At 39.5% G+C, this 19,925-nt stretch overlaps 1 protein-coding gene across 4 annotated transcripts; it reads left to right on the top strand.

Annotated features, from left to right (window-relative positions):
• The first annotated feature begins 911 nt into the window (after positions 1-911).
• Positions 912-19,313, top strand: LOC108896707 (casein kinase I). Of its 4 annotated transcripts, none has more exons than XM_018695947.2 (12): positions 912-1,059; positions 7,078-8,278; positions 8,538-8,607; positions 8,968-9,116; positions 9,222-9,456; positions 10,495-10,580; positions 10,732-10,816; positions 11,033-11,181; positions 11,567-11,647; positions 14,950-15,051; positions 17,012-17,118; positions 18,142-19,313. In XM_018695947.2, the coding sequence occupies exons 2-12, from the start codon at positions 7,997-7,999 to the stop codon at positions 18,194-18,196; spliced, it is 1,401 nt and encodes a 466-aa protein (XP_018551463.1). In that variant the 5' UTR covers positions 912-1,059; positions 7,078-7,996; the 3' UTR covers positions 18,197-19,313. The 4 variants fall into 4 exon arrangements, with proteins under 4 accessions (XP_018551463.1, XP_050926152.1, XP_050926153.1 ...); XM_051070195.1 differs by having other exon boundaries at positions 11,036-11,181; XM_051070196.1 differs by lacking the exon at positions 14,950-15,051 and having other exon boundaries at positions 915-1,059.
• The last annotated feature ends 612 nt before the right edge of the window (positions 19,314-19,925 follow it).

Here is a 19,925-nt window from a genome sequence, read left to right on the forward strand (position 1 = left end):
CTGTCTAAACCCAACCGGTCGAGGCAGATGGCCGCCCACCCTGAGTCTGGTTCTGCTCGAGGTTTCTGCCTCTTAAAGGAAGTTTTTCCTTGTCACAGTTGCCTAGTGCTGCTCATGGTGGATCTGTTGGGTTTCTCTCTCTAAATTGTATAAGATAAAGAGCACGGTGTAGACCTGCTCTATATGTACAGTGCCTCAAGATAACTTCTGTTGTGAATTGGCGCTATATAAATAAAATTTGACTTGACTTGATTTACATCAGTAACATAAAACTAGCAAATGAGGAATGAAATTGATGTTACATGGCACCGAACTTTATATATACCTAGACAAAATATGTATGACAATGTAACTACTTTGACTTCTGATTTACATAGTACTAAAAAAGTAGTTCATAAACAGACATATTTTCATTGTTTTTATTCTGTATGACTTAGATCCCTCAATGAACATGTTGTAGGCTTGTCATAGACCAGACTAAAGGCAAAAATTCCCTAATACAAGCATAAAGTGAAGGCTGCAGTACAGGCTGTCAGAACATCAGTGGGGAATATGTTAATTATCTGTCTGTGGCTCTCAGACTTCATTTAATCAAGGACTTTGAACCAAAATTTACATATGATGACTTCATTTAATTATATAAATAATTTGATGTATTATAAACACCATTAATATCTTTAGTAATATATACATTGAAACACACTAAGTATAAAAAACATAAACACATAGTTATTTTGGCAAGTGCTGGTAAAAGAGAAAACTACTTTTCTCCCCAAATCAAAGTGTGCGTGACCCCCTCTCATGCACGTTCCCACGCACACATTTACGCGCACAGAGATTTTCTGTCGCTATTCTTCCTCGCACTTTACGTTCGTTCGTTCCGTTTACTGCGCAGTACATGTGCAGATTTACGCAAATTGCGTTATGGTTAGTGGCGAGGCTTCTCAGCTGGTTAGCCAAACATCCACAGAAAAAGAGATGAGCAGGAAAACGAGACGAAGAAAGCAAGAACATTTTATTTCAACCAGAAAAATAGCGACAGAAAGAAAATCTGTTTAGGTATGTAAGTTTATTTTATAAACTTTGCACACATTTGTTTGTTAAATTAGTTGGCTGTGTTTATGCATGACTGTATGTATGGACATAAATTCGGCGTTAGCCAACTGGCTAGTTAGCTGGCTGGCTAACATGTTAGCCAACGTTAGCTCCTCTCAGGCTGCGTCTTGCTGCAACCACAGAGGCTAATAAACGCCAGCTAGGTAGCTAATTGACTCACTAAATACCTTGTTCCTTGTCCTAACTACCTGTTCACCACTGCCGGTGTATTCTCAGACACATTGTTTCGCTTCATTTGCTGCTACATTTTCTCCACTTAGCTACTTCAAAAATGTTTCAATGAAGCTAACGTTGTCAAACTACACTGAGGCCAAACACTCACACTCAAACTACTGTGGCCTAACTTCCTACGTTGCCCAGATCGATTGATAGTTTGACGTGTAATATATTATACGAGCTTCCAAAATAGACAAACAGCAAACACCAGTAGCGCTTGCAGGCGTGTAGTTATCGGGTTTAACTGTGTCCTCTCCCGACTGCGAAATCTGCTGCAGTATTATCAGCTCACGTTAGCTCTATTAGCTAACTCGAGCTCCTTTGGCCATTCAGCTTTCAGTATCAAAACTAGAAATGGTGAAAGCGTCTGAAGATCTTGAACAAAGTCGCGGTTTACAGTCTCTTAAGTTGGCTTTTAAGTAATCACGACTTCCAGAAGTCATATTCAGAAATGAGTAAGAGGTGGTGCAAGCAAGTTGATCATTTGAGTGGGTGGTGAGACAAGGCCGTGTTGATACAGCTAGATGTTTTGTATTTCCCCTAAAATCTCATCAAGAATATTATACTGCCTACCGAGAGGAGCTTGATATTACAAAGCGATTGATTGATTCGTTGATTGATGGATTGATTCATTGATTCATTGAATAATTATTAGGAGAAAGGCTTTCGTTCCCATCGGGCACCAGTACAGCATGCACTCATTAGATAGTTGCACTGCAAGGTGCCATTGATACACAAACAACATATCTTAAAAGGGAGCTACATTTAAAATTCGTATACCATGTCTAACTCCGTCAGTAAAACGTAATGTAGGACACAGTGGACTGGCAATGTAGAGACAGCAGTAGTCTTGACAATGTGGTGAGTATATAGACAGTATAACTTCACAGTTAACAAGAGTAAAGGTAGTGTAAACTGTGACAGATTATACATCGATATTCATTCAGAAAATCCATGGTAGAGTTCCTTGATTTAGGCCAGCAATTTTAAGAACGTGGTGCAGGGTGATAATATGATAATAACTGGTGTGAAGCTAATCCATTTGTTTTTTTTGCGCATCTGTTTGGAAATGTACAGGCGACATTTTTATTAATAAACAGTGCTGACATAGAGTCAGTGCTCATTAGGCCTCACACACACAAAAGTAGCTGATCTAAAGCCAAACTAAAAGTTTGATAAAGAATAGTATGTAATGGAAACATCCACACTAAAGGATTAGGTGTTTCATTAGAATATGACATCTGTGGAATTATCTCTACCTTTGATTTCATGAACATGTTGACTACATGGATTTAATGATTTGCTTAATTTGAGCAACAATTCCTAAATAAAAGAAACCGCAGTGCAAGTGGTATATTGGGTACCCATACAAAGTTTCTGGGCAGATTTTTAATTTAAATTAGTGGTGTCTAAATTGACGTATCAAAGGATGACCCTGTTTTCCAGATTTCTGTGAAGAAACTGTTTAATCTGTTTTTCCATTTGCCCAGTAATTGAGGTCAGGTTGTGGTGTAATGGATAAAGTAAAACTTCCACTGCTCAGTGGGGAGCATGACACAAAACACTACAGACAACGACTCTGTATTGGATACCAGGTTTGGTGCCTTGATGTTAGTGCCCACCATATTACTATTGTCAATACTTAACATTGCTTTATATATTATATGAAATAAGTGAAAGTATTTCTTCACTGTAGTTTACAGCCAGTTTTTATATGGCAGGCTGAACTTGCAGTCATGACATTATAAATGTGTAGGGAAGCTTCCTAGTGGTATTTGATGTGTACCTGAAAAGTATTGAGCTTTGATACCAAGCTGGTTTAGGACATAAGTTTCAATTAACTGCGTGTTTCTAAATGAGTTTATAGTAGGGAAAGACACACATGGGCAATACATTGTCAACCTAGAATTTGTTGAAAGATACAAAGGCAGAGACATAAGCATCAAGGAGTAAGACAGCTAAATCAAACATGTGTTGGAGGAGCAAAAGTCTCAGTCTTTTAGATTGTATTATAAAAGTTGCAATCTCTTCTTTTAGCTGAGGTCAAAGACAGCATGTGGGAGTGATTGTCCCTCCCGCTTTGTGTAGGCTTAACCCTTTCTCATATATGGCCTATACAGCATCATTGATTTTTGCTGCGAGTTGCTCAATCTCACAGAGGCCTCTGTGGGAGGGAAAAGCTGTGTGACCTGATTCATGGGATGTAATTAAAGGCATAACTGTAACTTCAGTCCAGGCAGAATGCTTTTAATTTTATTATGGAATCTGATTTTAGCAGGTCTTGCAATTCTGTTTAAGTTTCATGCAACCTAATTCCCTCACTCCCTCTGTGCTGAGCACAGTTCCCACATAAACAACAAATGCAGGTGACGATGCAGCTGCACTGTAGTTTGAGTTATTGTTACACATGGCTCAAAAGTTCCTCTGAATTCCTCTGTGCTCATAGATTGGTTTTAACATCAGGCTTTTTGTCTTAATTGGCTGCAAATACCCTAAAGAGGGCACCAGTAGTTATAGTGGTTTGATTGTTTGTATGAACACAGTGGTACATTGTGACATTAATATTCTAATTTGATGCACCCTATAACCCAAAACAATCACAAATCACCCAGAAAGTTATCAGACACCTTCACTGTTTTCACATTTTGTTATGTTGCAGCTAAACTGTTTAGATCATTTTTTCCTTTATTAATCTACACTTAATACCCCATAATGGCAAAGCCAAAACAGAATGTTAGGATTTTAGCAAATGTATTAAAATGGGAAAAACTGAAATATGACATTGTCATGATGCAAACTTGAAATTTAGTTCAGGATCCTCCCATTTCTCTGGATCATCACTGAAATGTTTCTATACTTTGACCGGAGACCTACCTGTGGTAAATCCTGTTGTTTGGACATTATTTCGAAAGACACACACCTCTTTATATAAAGTCTCACAGCTGACAGTGCATATTAGAAGCAAAAACCAAGACATGAAGAAGAAGGAACTGTCTGCAAAGCTCAGAGACGGGATTGTGTAGAGACACAGATTTGGGAATAGCTACAAATAAATCTACTGCGTTGAAAGTTCCGAAGAGCACAGTTTCCTCTATAATTCTGAAATTGAAGAAGTTTGAAACAAACAGGACTCTTCCTAAAGCTGACTGTGAGGCCAAACTGAGGAATTGAGGGGAGACAGCCTTGGTAGCAGAGGTGACCAAGAACCTGATGGTCACTCTGGCTGAGCTCCAGAGATCCTGTGTGGAGATGGGAGAAACTTCCAGAAAGTACAGAGATTTCCATGAAAACCTGGTCCAGACTCAAGACCTCAGACTGGGCTGCAAGTTGGACAGTGACCCACATAGCACACAGCCAAGACAACACGGGAGTGGCTCAGGGACAACTCTGTCAATGCCCTTGAGTGGTCCAGTCAGAGACCTGACTTGCCCAATCAAACAACTCTGGAGAGACCTCAAACTGGCTGTCCACTGACAGTTCCCATCCAACCTGCCAGAGCTTGAGAGAATCTGCAGAGAAGAATGGGGAAAAAAACCCAAATTCAGGTGTGCAAAGCTGTGTCACACCTGGGAAGACTTGAGGCTGTAGACGCTGCCAAATAGGGTTTCCACTGTAGTCGGGGCTACTGATGTTGCAGTGTTCAGGCGCACCCTGATTACATAACTTGCTCACCATCCCCACCATCTTTTTACAGTTTTATAGACATAACACCCATTTGTAAACTGAGAATGTCTGCTCCATGCAGCAGCAGAACATAGTAGCAGAGTCTTATCACATGATGACAGTTAAGTTGACCAACGAGGCAGTGGATTTGGTGTCAAAGCGAAAAGCAAAAGTGCCTATTTGGTAGTATTTTGAATTTAAACTTAATACCAAAAGGGAACCTGATGACATTGCATGAGGCAATCTGCAAATGTTCTCTCATGGGGTGACAGCATCTGAGATAACTTTTAATCACATATTGCAGCTGAAATATTTTTTCTTTAAATGTCTGGTGTAATCGGTAACACCAGTGTTGTCACAAGTGTTTTACCAGGTTGGAAAACTTCCACACTGTGACATCCCGACTGCCAGAAGAGCTTTAACTAAGTACTCAGTAAATGCTCTGAATACTTGTATACTATGTCAACCTTCAATGCAGCAGATTTTTTTGCAGCCCACCCCAGATCTGTGCCTTGCTGGTTTTTGCTGTCAGTTGTGAGACCTTAAATAGACAGGGTGTGCCTTTCCATATAATGTCTAGTTGGATTTACCACAGGTGGCCTCCAATCAAGGTGTAGAAACATCTGAGAGACGATCCAGAGAAATGGGAGGAACCTGAGCTAGATTTCAAGTGTCATAGCAGTGGGTTTGAATATTTATGGCAACGTGATGTTTATTTTTTTCTGTTTTAATACATTTCTGTTTTGGCTTTATTATTATGGGATATTAAGTGTAGATTGATGTGGGGAAAATGAATGTAAACAGTATAAGGCTGGAAACAACAAAATGTGAAAAAAGTGAAGGGGTGTGAGCACTTTCTGAATTTACTGTATGAAAACTGGATCATTCCACTGATGTACACATATTAGTAAAACACAGTCAATACAGAACTTTTATTCTATTTTTAAATGATATCAGTTAATTGACCTGAATTCATCTGTAGCAGTTAAAGAGTCTGTACTTACCTTGCTGTTATTAAAGTTTTATATTTAGCACAAAATGTTGCAGTTTAGAAATGTGTAACTGAAATAATTTAAGTCATTCAGAATTTTATGCCAAATAAGTGATGACATCTCAGTGAGAGGATGCCTCCAGGCCAGCAACAGATTTAGTTTTCAACAAAGGGGCAGTTGTGTGTGACGTATAAAACAAGAATATGCATGCTGATCTCTACTGAGTTTTTAGATCCTAATAAATAAATACAAACACATGTATTTTGCTATTAACCTTGTTATAGCACAGGGAGCAGGAAGAGAAACAGGAGGCCCCCGAGTGGAGGAAATGGGATGTGAGGAGGACAAGTGAAGATAGATTGGATGTAAAGGAAGGAATGGAGTGTGGAAAACTGAGAGGAAAGAAGGAAGGAACTGGAGTAGCCAGGATGAGTGTTATTATTAGAAGAAATCAGAAACACCAGAGAACATGCGCTGTTCTCCTGGAGGAAGATCTGGCCTGGTTTTCTGTTGGTTACTGACTATGAATTTTATGGTGTAAACATCGAAATGTATGCTATTATTGCTTTGTTGCATTTGTGAAATGATTTTGTTATAAATCCAGGGAATGTTAGAGGTACATGAGTTATTTACAGCTTGTTAGTCAGCTGTCTGGCCCCTCCGGTATCCCTCAATTGTTATACCATTTTTTAATGACATTTTTTCTTTCAGTCTCATCTCTACCTTTTTTTTCTGGTTATTGTGGTACTGCACATTATTTGATGTAGATGTATTTCTACATAATTTGAGGTCAGCATACATAGAAAGTAGTAAAGTTTGATACAAATGTGTATGTTTGAATCTTTTAGAGTTTGTCCTTGAATACTGTGAGATTCTTTGTCTGAAGGCTCAGTGCAACCATACTTTGGTCAGGCATCAAATATCTTCTAAAATGAATTGTGTCCTTTTTTTATCCTATTTTTTGGCCACAGAAGCAATTTGTGCAGTCTGCATCGTCAAAATACACTGTGCAATACATTAAATATAAAAATATGGTTGAAATTTTAGGAAATCGTGAATGTAATCATATTTTTTCCTGTCTGTCTTTCAGGTGCTACATTGAAACTCATCACAACATTCTTCACACCCAGGGGCCAAAGCTTCACCAGCTGTTCCATCGGACCAAGCAGTTATGTGACAGATTATCTGTCTGAACGTGGACAAGTACAGAGATCTAGTACTTGCAGCAGCACTCTAAACCAGTTAGCTTAAGACTAATGGCAATTAATCACACAACTAAAGTATATGGCCATAACAGAATATCAGATGTGAAAAAGAGGAACCTCTGAAGTTCCCCAATTAGTTTTTTTTGTTGTTATTTTTATTTTTTTTATTTTTTTTGATAAACTCAACACATTCCTGCTGTCTAACTATAATCACTAGGGTTGGGTGCATGGGTGTTGTGACAACAGGCTATTGTCATGGTGGCTTGGTATGTCTAAGTCTGAAGCTAGTGTAGCTTCTCAGTTTCATATAGAATGTTAGCATATGGCTAGCTACATATGGTGACTTCCCCCTTGATTGCCATCTCTGGCCCCTACAAGGGGGTGTAAACTCATTGGTAGTGGTACCCCCTTACCCCATCATCTTTTCATTTCTCTTTCATTCAATCATCCAACCACTCACCCAACAATCATTTTGCTTTTGCCCCATCTTTCACTCTCATCCACCCTCAATCATTCTTGTATGGGTACTAAGCAATCTTAAACTCCGCCTAACTAAGCGCAGGTTCTTTATGAGATCCTATTCTTTCCTTTAAACTCATCTCACATCTGTCCCATTTCAGCTTAAGGTACCACAGCCCAGTCTCTGCTTTATTTTTTATCAATCCCCAGCCCCAGTGTAACGTACAGTCTGGCAGCGTGGAAAATCCTCAAGTCTGATAGTTAAGCCGCTAGGCAGTTGTTTTGGTGGTTGTTTGGTTGCATGGAATAGGCTTAACCGTGGAGAGGCCAGGCTACCACAAACTGATGGACTTTGACAAACGAGGAGTTGGGGGAGGAGGGGGCGGAGGAGGAGGTGGTGGTGGTGGAGGAGGAGGTGGAGGGAAGGGGGAGACAGAGGAAGGGAAGAGGATGTCTGGGAAGACAGGGAGTCGATCGGGGCACGGTGGCCGGGGTGCCGGCTCCAACTCCGGGGTTCTGATGGTCGGACCAAACTTTCGTGTAGGAAAGAAGATCGGCTGTGGGAACTTTGGAGAACTGCGACTTGGAAAGAACCTGTACACTAACGAATACGTGGCTATCAAACTGGTAAAATATCCTTTCACTGTATATAGTTTAATGTAGGAGAGCACTTAATATTGAGATGACAGTTAATAACCCACATGTCAGAATAGAATAACTGAATTGCACTTAAAAGTGACAGAAAATGTTCAGTTGTATATCTGGAACCAAATTAACCTTTACCCTGATTGTGGCAGCATTGTCTAAGAAAAGCCTCTTATGAATTTTACTGCCTCTAATGTATGATGAAGAATTATTCTAATTCAAACGTAATCTGCTTATACAGGAGCCAATCAAGTCACGGGCACCACAGCTCCATCTAGAATATCGCTTCTACAAACAGCTGGGAAGTTCAGGTGAGAACCGCCTACTCTTTTGTGAGGTTTTCTAATGTGAGAATCAATCAAAATTGAATATCAACCATAACTGAAGGGGTTTCATGAGACTAACATTTATAAAGAAGTTAGAAGAACACTTTAATGGATATTTATGACTGGAAATGACTTAATGATCATTTGTTTTAGATGCATGATTGCATTGTGACCTGAATAATAGTTTGATTATAGTTTGTCTTCTCTTTCACAGTTTGTCTGCTCCTTTTAATTATGTTATAATTAGTCATGTGTTACAATGGATGTTAGATCAGTGTATCATGTTTATACATAAATGTACCTGTATCCATTTCCTGTTCTGTGTGTATCTATCTGTCCATCCAGAGGGTGTACCACAGGTGTTTTACTTTGGACCGTGTGGTAAATATAATGCTATGGTTCTGGAGCTACTGGGACCGAGCTTAGAGGATCTGTTTGACCTCTGTGATCGGACCTTCTCTTTAAAGACTGTACTCATGATAGCCATACAACTGGTAAGACAAACACACAAACATTTTTTCACCAGATATTCACTGGGTGTTTTCAGTTTTTCTTTTTAAAAGAACCCTTCTTTGCATCTATTCTGTCCTCTCCTTTAGATAACCCGTATGGAGTTTGTCCACACCAGAAGCCTGATCTATCGAGACGTAAAGCCAGAGAACTTCCTGGTGGGCCGACCTGGCTCCAAACGGCAACACACCATCCACATTATAGACTTTGGCCTGGCAAAAGAATACATAGACCCAGAGACCAAAAAACACATCCCATACAGAGAACACAAGAGTCTGACTGGAACTGCTAGATACATGAGCATCAATACACATCTGGGGAAAGGTGAGTACTCCTTTGTGTTATACATACACATGTGCACCACTCTAACTCAAACCATAGATCCATACCACATCAGCAAATGACTTCTGAGGCCTAGAAGTGCTGAATGAAATGTCTTTAGTTGACTCCCTTTAGTCTGACAATTGTAAGTGAGGTAAGATTATGAAGAGTTTGTTAAAATAATTGTAGAATGGCCAACAAAGTTGATGCACACAGTTGTGACTTGGTGCATGAATGTTACTGTAAGTGTTGTGTACCAAGGATATATGAGGAGAGAGATCAAAGAAAGAGAAACAATATTGTGAATTCACAGAGGAAAGTAAAAAATATCAGTCACATATGACATTTTAACTAGAAATAAAAAGAAGTGAAATATTTGGATGTCACTGTTCTCATCTGCAAGAATCTGAATTGCTGTACGTATCTCCCAGTTTATTCAACTGTTTAAATAGGTTTGTGCTCATTATGACATTTTCCCTGGGTGGCAAACAGTCAAGACACTGGTAGCTTTGTAGGTGAAATTCAGAAATGCTTTGAAAAACAATTGGTGCAGAAACAGTTGGGCGTGTTTTCCATTTGATTTCAGTTAATTACAGAAACAGCACATCCTGCTTATATTGACCTGAATCAACTGCTCTGTGAGGCATGTACACAAAGTATTATGTCCAACAACTTTTTGTAGTTCTCTGCCTCATCAGGGACAACAATCATCTGTTGTGATTGAGACTTACCAAGAATCAGTTTTGAACAGGACAGTATGTAATCAACATATCGAGTTCCTGAAATATTTCAGTAGCTAGTCAGATGGGAAAAGTAGTGAAGTGAATTTTGTCTACACTATCACCATACCTTTGGCAATTCATGAGTGCTGATGGAATTAAAGAACCATAAAGGAACAAGCAGCAGTGTATTATAAGTATGGTAACCAGACTGGGTGTTGAAGCATAGTGTTTGTGTTCTTGGCATCAGAGGTGTTAAAATTAACACCACTGAGACAGGCAAACCAGTGAAGCCTTTGTTGTTGTTCTCTGTTTTTTACAGAGCAAAGCAGGCGGGATGACCTGGAGGCTCTAGGCCACATGTTCATGTACTTCCTGCGAGGCAGTCTACCTTGGCAGGGACTCAAGGTGAGAAGACAGTTGACCAACTATCTATTGTGTTCACTGGTGGAGTCATCTTTGTGTTTTCACTTCCTTTCATCCTTGGACCTCTGTCTTTGCTTTGCATCTATACATTACCTGTTATGAATAAATTCCTCATTGTCTCTGTCCTCATTAGGCTGACACTCTGAAAGAACGTTATCAGAAGATAGGAGACACAAAGAGAGACACACCAATAGAAGTCCTTTGTGAGAGTTTCCCAGGTTTGTATACACACCCACACACTTTGTTCAATAAAAGCAGTTTCTGTCTAGTTGTGGCATATACAGTATGCTGAGACTAGCATATGTTGATCAGATTTTGTGTGTGTCTCTGTTTATGAATCTGTGTATGTGTGGGTGTGGTGCTGGTGTATTCTCATATATGTGAATGCCTGTGTATGTGCGAACTGTGTTTGTGTGCCCGTGTATATGTAACAGAAGAGATGGCCACATACCTGCGGTATGTGCGTCGGCTGGACTTCTTCGAGAAGCCAGACTACGACTATCTGAGGAAACTCTTCACTGACCTCTTTGACAGAAATGGATACATCTTTGACTACCAGTATGACTGGACTGGAAAGCCACTGGTTAGTGTGGAGTGGGTGTTTTGTATGGCACACATACACTGTAAGCTGTATAATTAGAATCTGAATAGATTGTTCTGAAAAGAAAAAGTGTAGTTCTGTTAATGTGACCTTTGAGTTCAGTGGTGAAAAATCTGACTGCACACAATGCAGTACCATTTAATGTCAATGCTCAAGTTTCTACATTTGTTATAATTTGCTTTCTTAATATAATAATAATTATTAATAATTTTTCAAATGTGTTTATTGCACAGGGCTCCTAGTGCTCCTAATAGTACAAAAGTATAATTCAGAAGATCACTTCAGGTCCACAGAAGGAAACATCAAATAATCAAGTGTATATTTTGTTTCTCTGATCCCATGTTGACCTCACTCTCTGCACGTTTAGCCCACTCCTATTGGTCCAGTGGCCAGCGAGACTCCACTTCAGACGAGCAACCGAGAGAAAGCACCACAGACCAAAAACCAGGTACCTGCACTCATTCTGGACAAATATGCAACATGATCACGCCAGTGTTGCCATACACACGATTGTTTGTAAGATCTGAATATTTGGAACAGATTCAGTACCAAACACACAGAGCTGGCTACATGAAGCAGTCCGTGCCTCTCACTCACAGTGTTGCTCCCTTAGCTTTTGTTATATCTTGTGTGCTCCATTAGAGAATAGTTAGCTGGCTTTGTTACAGGAATAAGTTGCTTGTGTTTTTGTCAATCAAAACTAAAAATAGTAAATATATAAGCAGGAAATAGTGAAGTCATCCAGGCTAATGGCTTTAACACTAAAGGTTAACTAACTACAATAATAACCTCAGTGCTGCATCATATTTTTTGCATTACCTCAATGCTTCAATAGTTAAGTGTATAGTTACAGTGTGTGTGCTAAGTATTAATCCTGATCAGACTTTTTCATGTTTTATTGTTTTACAAAAATGACTCACAGTGGACAGTCAATGTTTTTTGACACTGATCAAAATACAAAATAGCTTTTACAGCGTCTGTCGCCCCCTTTAGGTTTAACAGGTGCCTGAAATGTTTATTGTTTGCCTCTTCATAGAGGATATCAGCAGTGGTTGGAATTGGATCCAGACCAGTATTAGTGGACTCCATTACCACAACATCCAAAGCACCACTGAGTGCATCATAGACAAAGATGGCCTGTGTGTATACCCACCTCTGGACATAGTTAGCGTATAACTACCAACAGCAACACATATGCATCACTGCCCAGACTGTGGAGAGAGGCTGCCAGCAATCATATTAGAGCCTTTGATATAATCTGTGGTGTTGACTTAACTTTTGATGCAGTGCCTCCTTTTAGGCAACGTAATCATTTCCATAAAACAGCACTAAGCTGTTGGGTAGAATGGATGAGTATAGTTTAAGTAGCTAGCTAATTGAGCACATACAACTATAAATATGCAGCGAACACACTAAGGCACATAATTAAACTTTGTAAATGAGAAAAAAACAGAGAGTTCTCCATCATTACAACAGATTTCAGTCTGTTGGATTCCAAAGTGGCCATGTATGAGAGCATACATCCAAAAAGAAGCAAAGGGAGCAGGGTTCAGATACCATGAACCTGATGACTGTATGAAATTGTAAGATGTAAAATGTAGGCTATTTGAAAGGTAAATGGACAGTTAACGACTCAATTGAAAATGAAAAATATTCATGTAGCCTTGGGGTGTGTACATACTTTTTTCCCCACATGAAAACTTATGAGAACCCAAAAAAGGGCAGACAGTGTGTACATGCACTGGTGTACTGGCCATTGGGCATACTTGGACAAATCCCTGTGCCAAAATCCATAACATCCATAACATCAAGTACTCTGTTGCAAGCACAGGTCCTGAATTTCAATAGTAAGAATCCAGATTATACCTACTACTGTGCCACTGATCACAGACAGTGTCACACTACAGAGGACAAAAAAATGTTGATAGATGTAGATAGACAACAGATTGTTGAGATTAAAATTATATTGTGCAATCCTGGTGGTATCCAGTTTGTGAAGACATGTTTGGAGTTTGCCATTGTTCTGTTGATCAGTGTCAGAAAACCTAATTATTGCATCCATGATTTAAAGTTGCAACAAAACATGGAAAAAGTCATGGGAATGAAAAGTACTGTTCTTTAAGTGTTGTGTGTGTATATTTATAAAAATCCACTTATGCACTGTTTTTAAAAATAATATTAAATGTAAATAGTTTTCATTCTATTTGATCAAAATTAGATATTGCACAAAATCACAAGTCCATATACGCATTAATACAAACAACCTTCACATTAAACTGTCACAAAGGGCTGGGCGGTATAATCGAAAATGTATGTACTTGTACTGGATACAACAGTATATACTGTGTACATTTGGCTGGACCACAACAGCAAGCCTTAGAAATGTTAATGTCTGTGGATGACTGAGTGATGAAGTGACACCATTGGTCAGCCGGCCGACTGTCTTTAACTTTTATGCATGGTGATTTTGTCAGATGACGTGACAGGAAGAGCAGCAGCTTGGAAATGGCTTGGAAGTGACTGCTAGTTAACATTTTAATGGGTTGCATTTCACTCACTATTTCATACTTGTTCCACTGTGTGACAACAGAAACAGAAAAACATGTTAGTGAGAACAGCTTTATTGGAAATTTGGCTTTACACTGGGCAGATGATGCAATTATACATCATGCGTATGTTAATTAGCATATTGTGTCGACACACATACATACATGGTCCAGCCACATACTAGGTTGTGATCTAGTCTTCTTTCTCTATAATTAAAATGCACTGCAGGATTCTGGGATAATATTTTTGTGTGGAGTTAATACACTACCCTGAGTTGGTAGTTGAAAGTTTCCGTTGATGCCAGCCTATAGCTGTTGAACAACTGCATTTTGTTTAGGGTGGAATATTTGCAGCAGTCTGCAGATTGTTATATTCTGCTCATATTCTGGTTATATTCTGTTATACTCTGGTTTTGAAAACAAAGTAAATTATAAATAAGCACCTATTTTTACATCATTTGGTTCTGCCTTAGTGGCATCTGTTAATTTCTGCCTTGCTTTTCTTAACATTCAGATTTGTTGTTTTAGCATATTACATTTGAAATCACAATTGCAATCCATTCTATAGTGAAAATATAGTGTTTCCCAATCAGCATGGCATATTTCACAGGAAGCTGTTTATACTGGTTATACCACCCACCCCTACCTTTTTATTTACCAATACAAATGCACATTAGTCCACATTTACAAAGGCACCAGTAGTTACCAGTACCAGTACCAGTAGGTTACACCATAGGCCTATTTTGGCCTTGATCTCAAAAAACAGGTTTGAGGCAAGTGAGTTTGAGGGAACACAGAAAATAGACCACCTCCTTCCCCTTTTGCATGGGGCCGCCACATGTGTACACTCTCCTGTGCACTCTTACTTGTACAGCACACTTGAGTGCTCACCCTCCTGTTGCTCCTCCACCAAATACTGACTCTGAACTCACTATTTCTTCTTCTTTCCTTTTTCACTCTTTCCTCATTCTTGTCTCTCCCCGCCGCACTGCTCCTCACCCCACCACTCCTCACCTCCATCTGCTCATCTTCCTATTTCTCCCTTGCTTTACTACTTTCCTTCTCTCACTCTCTTCCACCTTCTTCCCCTTTCCGTGGCAACCCTTCCCTTCCATCTTACTTGTCCTCTTTACCTTTTCCCTTCTCCACTACCAACTCCTCCCACTTCTTGTTTCTCCTGCGATCGGCTTCCCATCTCCTCTAGTCTCCAGAGGGGAAAGGCAGTGAGTCCCAGCCCACTCCAGTGACCAATCGAGAGCTGCTGGGCTCCCATCTCACTGCTGATAGGCTGGGCGGGTCTGTCCAGGTACTGAGAGGAAGGGTTAGCTCTGCTGGCTTCCTGTCTGTCTGCCTACCTGTCTGTCTGCCTGCATGACCTTCTCTGTCTCTGCAGCAGGGCTGACCTCACAACCTCCCTAACAGAGTTCTCTAACATGGGAATATGGTGATAGAAATTCCAGATCAAATCTTTTACTTGCCCGGGTTAGGTTTGTGTAGCCTCTGTCCTGCTCTGCGTCATGTTGTTATACAATAGTAAGGCAGTGTTTACACTTCCACTATTTTTCAAACTGTCACTGTCTTTCTAACACTGAAATAATGGACACTGTTTGCAAGGGGACAGAAGGTGGTCGCCTGGCTTCTCCATAGATAAAGCAGAAATTTTCGAGACCGCATGAGGGCTGCTTTTTTGTGAGCTGACTAGTGATGAGGTAGAGGAAGGTGGGTTTCAGACTGTGTATGTACAAGTAGAATAAACAACATGCATTTGCAATTGCATTTGACATTTTATTTTAGACTAGTTCTAATCTTTTTTTAAGAAAGTCTTACAAATTTAGTTAAAATCAAAACTGAAATCTCAATATTATTCAGACTACACACCTGTGTATACAAGGTCTCACAATTCACACTGCATGTCAGGACACAGACCAAGCCATGAAATCCAAGGAACTCTCTGTAGACCTCCATGATAAAACTGTAGTGAGGCATAGATCAGAGCCAGGTTCTAAAACCATTTCTAAAGCATTAAGTGTTCCTAGGAGCAGAGTGGCCTCAAGTTTGAAAGAGTTTGGAACCACCTCCTACAGTTGACTATCCAGCTAAAGTGAGAAATTGGGCAAGAAGGGCTTCGGTCAGGGAGGTGACCAAGAGCCCAGTGGTCACCCTGACAGTTTTAGAAATCCTCTGCAGAGATTGGCAAACCTGCCAAATGGACAACCATCTGTGCAGCACACTGTCTATCAGACCTTTATTGTAGAGTGTCTAGATGGAAGCCACTTTGAGTGAAAGGCATATAACAATCAGTTTGGATTTAAAAACTCTGGAGTCTTTAAAATGCCAAACATTTAAAACAGCATGAGAGAAAAGGTCTGAACTCTTTGGGCAAAACTCCACACACTGTGTCTAGTGAACACCAGTCACTGCTCATCACCTAATACCCATCCCACAGTGAAGCATGGTGGTGGCAGCATCATTCCGGGGGGTTTCTTAGCAGCAGGGAGACTGTTCAGAACTGAGAGAACGATGAATGCAGCCAAATACTTGGAAATTTTATCAGTGATATTACTCCTTAGATGTTATTTGATGTTGCCATTTTTTTGCCTGCAGTGGTAGACTTACATCTACTGGCCAATGATTAGCAGTGTATGGAACGTGGATGTGCATTCTGTCAAAACCCCTGCATATACATGAAAACGTAACATCCACTGTAGTGACTACTATGGTTAATTTAAAAATTGTCATTGCTTTTTCGTGATTTTGTTACACATTCTGTGTGCTAGAATCAACACTGTCAGCCATTAAGCAGAGGTGCTGCTATTTTGCATGGCAACACAATGAATGCTGACACTGCCTGAATCTGTGGAGGTGTGATACTTCCCTGGATGTCACAGCTCTTATGGACTATTGAGACATGTCCACATTAAGCTGCTACTTCTGAAAATAATCTTTTCCTTTGTGACGATGGAGAGCAGGGCACAAACAGATGTTTGACTAGTTGAGTAATCGGCCTGTGTTTGTCCCACTGCTTACCATTTGCCACGAGAAAGGAAGAGGAAGATATTTTCTGTTTTTCAGTGAAGAAAAATAACTTTTAGAAATGACCTGAAAATACAAGAGTTGCAGCAGCAGCTATTTTCAAATAGTAACAGCATTTGCAGATTTATCTGCCTTAGTGTGGACCTAATGCCAGTCCTTTAAATTTTGTCCCACCAAGATGTTGTTGGTACATCTGTACTCATTCTGTACTCTCTACCATTTCTCACTTCCAGGTGATGAGTTCAACCAATGGTGAGCTGAATACAGATGACCCTACGGCAGGACACTCCAACGCACCAATCACAGCCAATGCAGAGGTGGAGGTGGCTGATGATACCAAGTAAGGACACACACTGATGCACACAAACACACACATGCACACGAGTGAACATAGTAGCTAAGATGCTGACAGTGCAAAAAGTCTGCTTGTCTTCTTTCCTATCTTTTCTCTGTTTCTTATGCTTCATTTAGCATTATTTTCCTTCAGTTTTTTCAAAAATACTTCACATGGGCCATTCTAGATTTACTGAGCAGACAAAATACTTCATACATTAATAGTTCATACATATTAATGTCTTTATATTAGATAATTATGTCTTATAGACTATATATATCTATGAATCAGAGTGACTCACACTGCCTGCATCCCGTCGTCGCAGTATCTAACTCCACAGTTATTTTCCTTGTTTGGTCATTTTCAGACCAGATGTGGTTGTAAAGTTTACAGCCTCTCGCTCTGTTGCTCCTGCAGTGCTCTGTGTGTGAACTGAGAGGCAGCTAATAGAAGTGTAACAACTTGTCCACTGACATTCTGTTGTAAAAAACAGTTGCAGTCTTTGCAGTTTGCAAATCACATTAATTCAAATCGTGATTGTGGTTAAAATGCGATAAATCATTCAGCCCTACTATAGACTATGTTAAAAACAAAGTGTGACCTTGCTTTGCTTGCTTGCTTTATGTCCTTCATCAGATGCAGTGGTAGTCCAGGGATTTCTGGAGTTCAGTTTGAGTTTATTCTAGGTTTTTAAATCTCAAAGAACTGTGCAAGGCTGATTTTTTTTTTGTGGAACTTTTCATTTTAACTTTTCCATAAATACATTTAGAGAATAAAACTGTAAACACTCACTACATTGTCATAGGTGATACACTAACATTGTGTCCACAACCCCTAAAATCCATTCTTCTTGCGCCTCCACTAATATTGAATCCACCAACCATCCTAATATGGTCAGAGGACATGAAGTAACGTTATAAGTAGATATGATTTAAATCTGTTAAAACTTTGGTTCAGCTCTTAAAACATTGAATATTTGTGGCTATGTTTGTAAAATAAAACGTGTGTGTGTGTGTGTGTGTGTTGCAGGTGCTGCTGTTTCTTCAAGAGGAGGAAGAGGAAAGCTCTCCAAAGACACAAATGAAAAGAAGAGACGAGAGAGAAACCCCCGCTCTCTTTTTCACAATTTCTTTTTCCTTCTCTCTTTCTGTAGTCCTCATATAACCTTCTCTCTCTTCCTCCCTCAGTCCCCCTCTCCCCCTTTCTCCTCTGCTGTTGGAGGTCCGGTAGTCTACCTTGGGTTGGCTAGACTGGCTGGATCACCAGGCAGCAAAATATGTTTGCAAAGCTGATCTACTGGTTTCTACTGCTCTGAACTGACCAAACAGACAGACAGTAACAAGAGTTTGCTGTTCCACCCCAGAGCTTTAAATGTGGACTTAGAGGAGGGAGGTGGACTCAGGGGTGGACTCTTCATGTATTTATGGTCACAAACTGAACTGAAACTGGATCAACACAAACTGCTGTGACCACAAATGAACAGTTGATAGACTGTGAAAGGCAAGCTGATGGGCTGACAGACTGGATTCAACTGGTCTCCTGATAGACTGGCTACTTGTCTATTTTTTTTTTTTCTTCCTTACTGACTGGTTCAGAGGAGAGAGATGTGAATTTCAGAGGAGATACAGAAGAGAGGACAACAGAAGGACAGGATGCAACGAGACTTGTCAGACCACACATACACACAAAACACACACACACACATAGAAACACACTGCACACTGTCTTAAGCTCATCATAAAGAGACTTCATAGACAAAAAGTTGTGGCTCTCGCACATAGTCGATAAAGTTTTTATTCCCTGGGGTCAAAGGAAGTACACACTGAGCGGTTCGGTCTATTTCCTGTAATGGATCCGACTCAGTGTACTTTTCACATTCACCCTCAGAGGAAAACCTCACAACCACAAGAATCAAAAGTTTAAGAGAGATGTTTATGTAAAAACTATGCTTTTTTCTGTTTTAATTTGTAACTAAAAAAGTCTGTCTGCAATTTGAATCCTGTGTTTTTTCTGTCTTTTTGAGTTGTTCAAAAAGTTTGTTTTGTAGCTTCTAGTGTGTTCCTCAAAATGTAATTTTTTAATAACTTCTATTTTTAATTTTCTGATGTTTTGTTTTTTTTCCTCTTTCTCTTTGGGTTTGAGGATGGAAAGTCAGATAACTCCATTAAAAAACAACCAAACAAAATAAAAACTGATCGTTATTTAAGGGAATCATTAACAGTATCTTTTAAGTGTTTAATTAGAGATATTTTTGCCTCTATTGAAGTATATTGTTTAACCTGCTCATCACTGCAGATACAGTATGGTTATACAGGCAGGTCAAGATATGGGTCTGAAAAATCTAAACAAAAGCATTTTTACTTGACATGAAAATTTTCAGAAAAGTCTGCATAACTGTCTTGAGCTGACAGAAAAAGACTAATACAACAGAATTTAATAAGAACACCCACAGCCTTACAGGTGTCTCTGTGAATAGGTTTTTAATATAAAGAAAATCTGTAAGAGACGTTTTTTTCCCTCAATAGTCATAGTCTGATTCCAGACCTGATTTCCACCCTTAGATCCAATTTATCCATTTTGTAAAGGGCTGCTACCAACAGTTATTTCATTATTAATTAATCTTATTCAAAATTCTAATTCAAATGGAAATTCTGCCTGATTATCCCAATACAGTAGCTTTGTGAAAATAAAAGTAAGTAAATGTAAGTAAAAGTGGCAGGGTATGATAGCATGCTCACAACAATGTTAACGTGCTCTTATGGTTAATGTGAGTTTTGAAAACCTAATTTGACGGGGTTTTTATTTGTGGGAAA

This window comes from Lates calcarifer, linkage group LG4 (assembly GCF_001640805.2).
Source record: "Lates calcarifer isolate ASB-BC8 linkage group LG4, TLL_Latcal_v3, whole genome shotgun sequence".
Lineage (NCBI taxonomy): Eukaryota > Metazoa > Chordata > Actinopteri > Centropomidae > Lates > Lates calcarifer.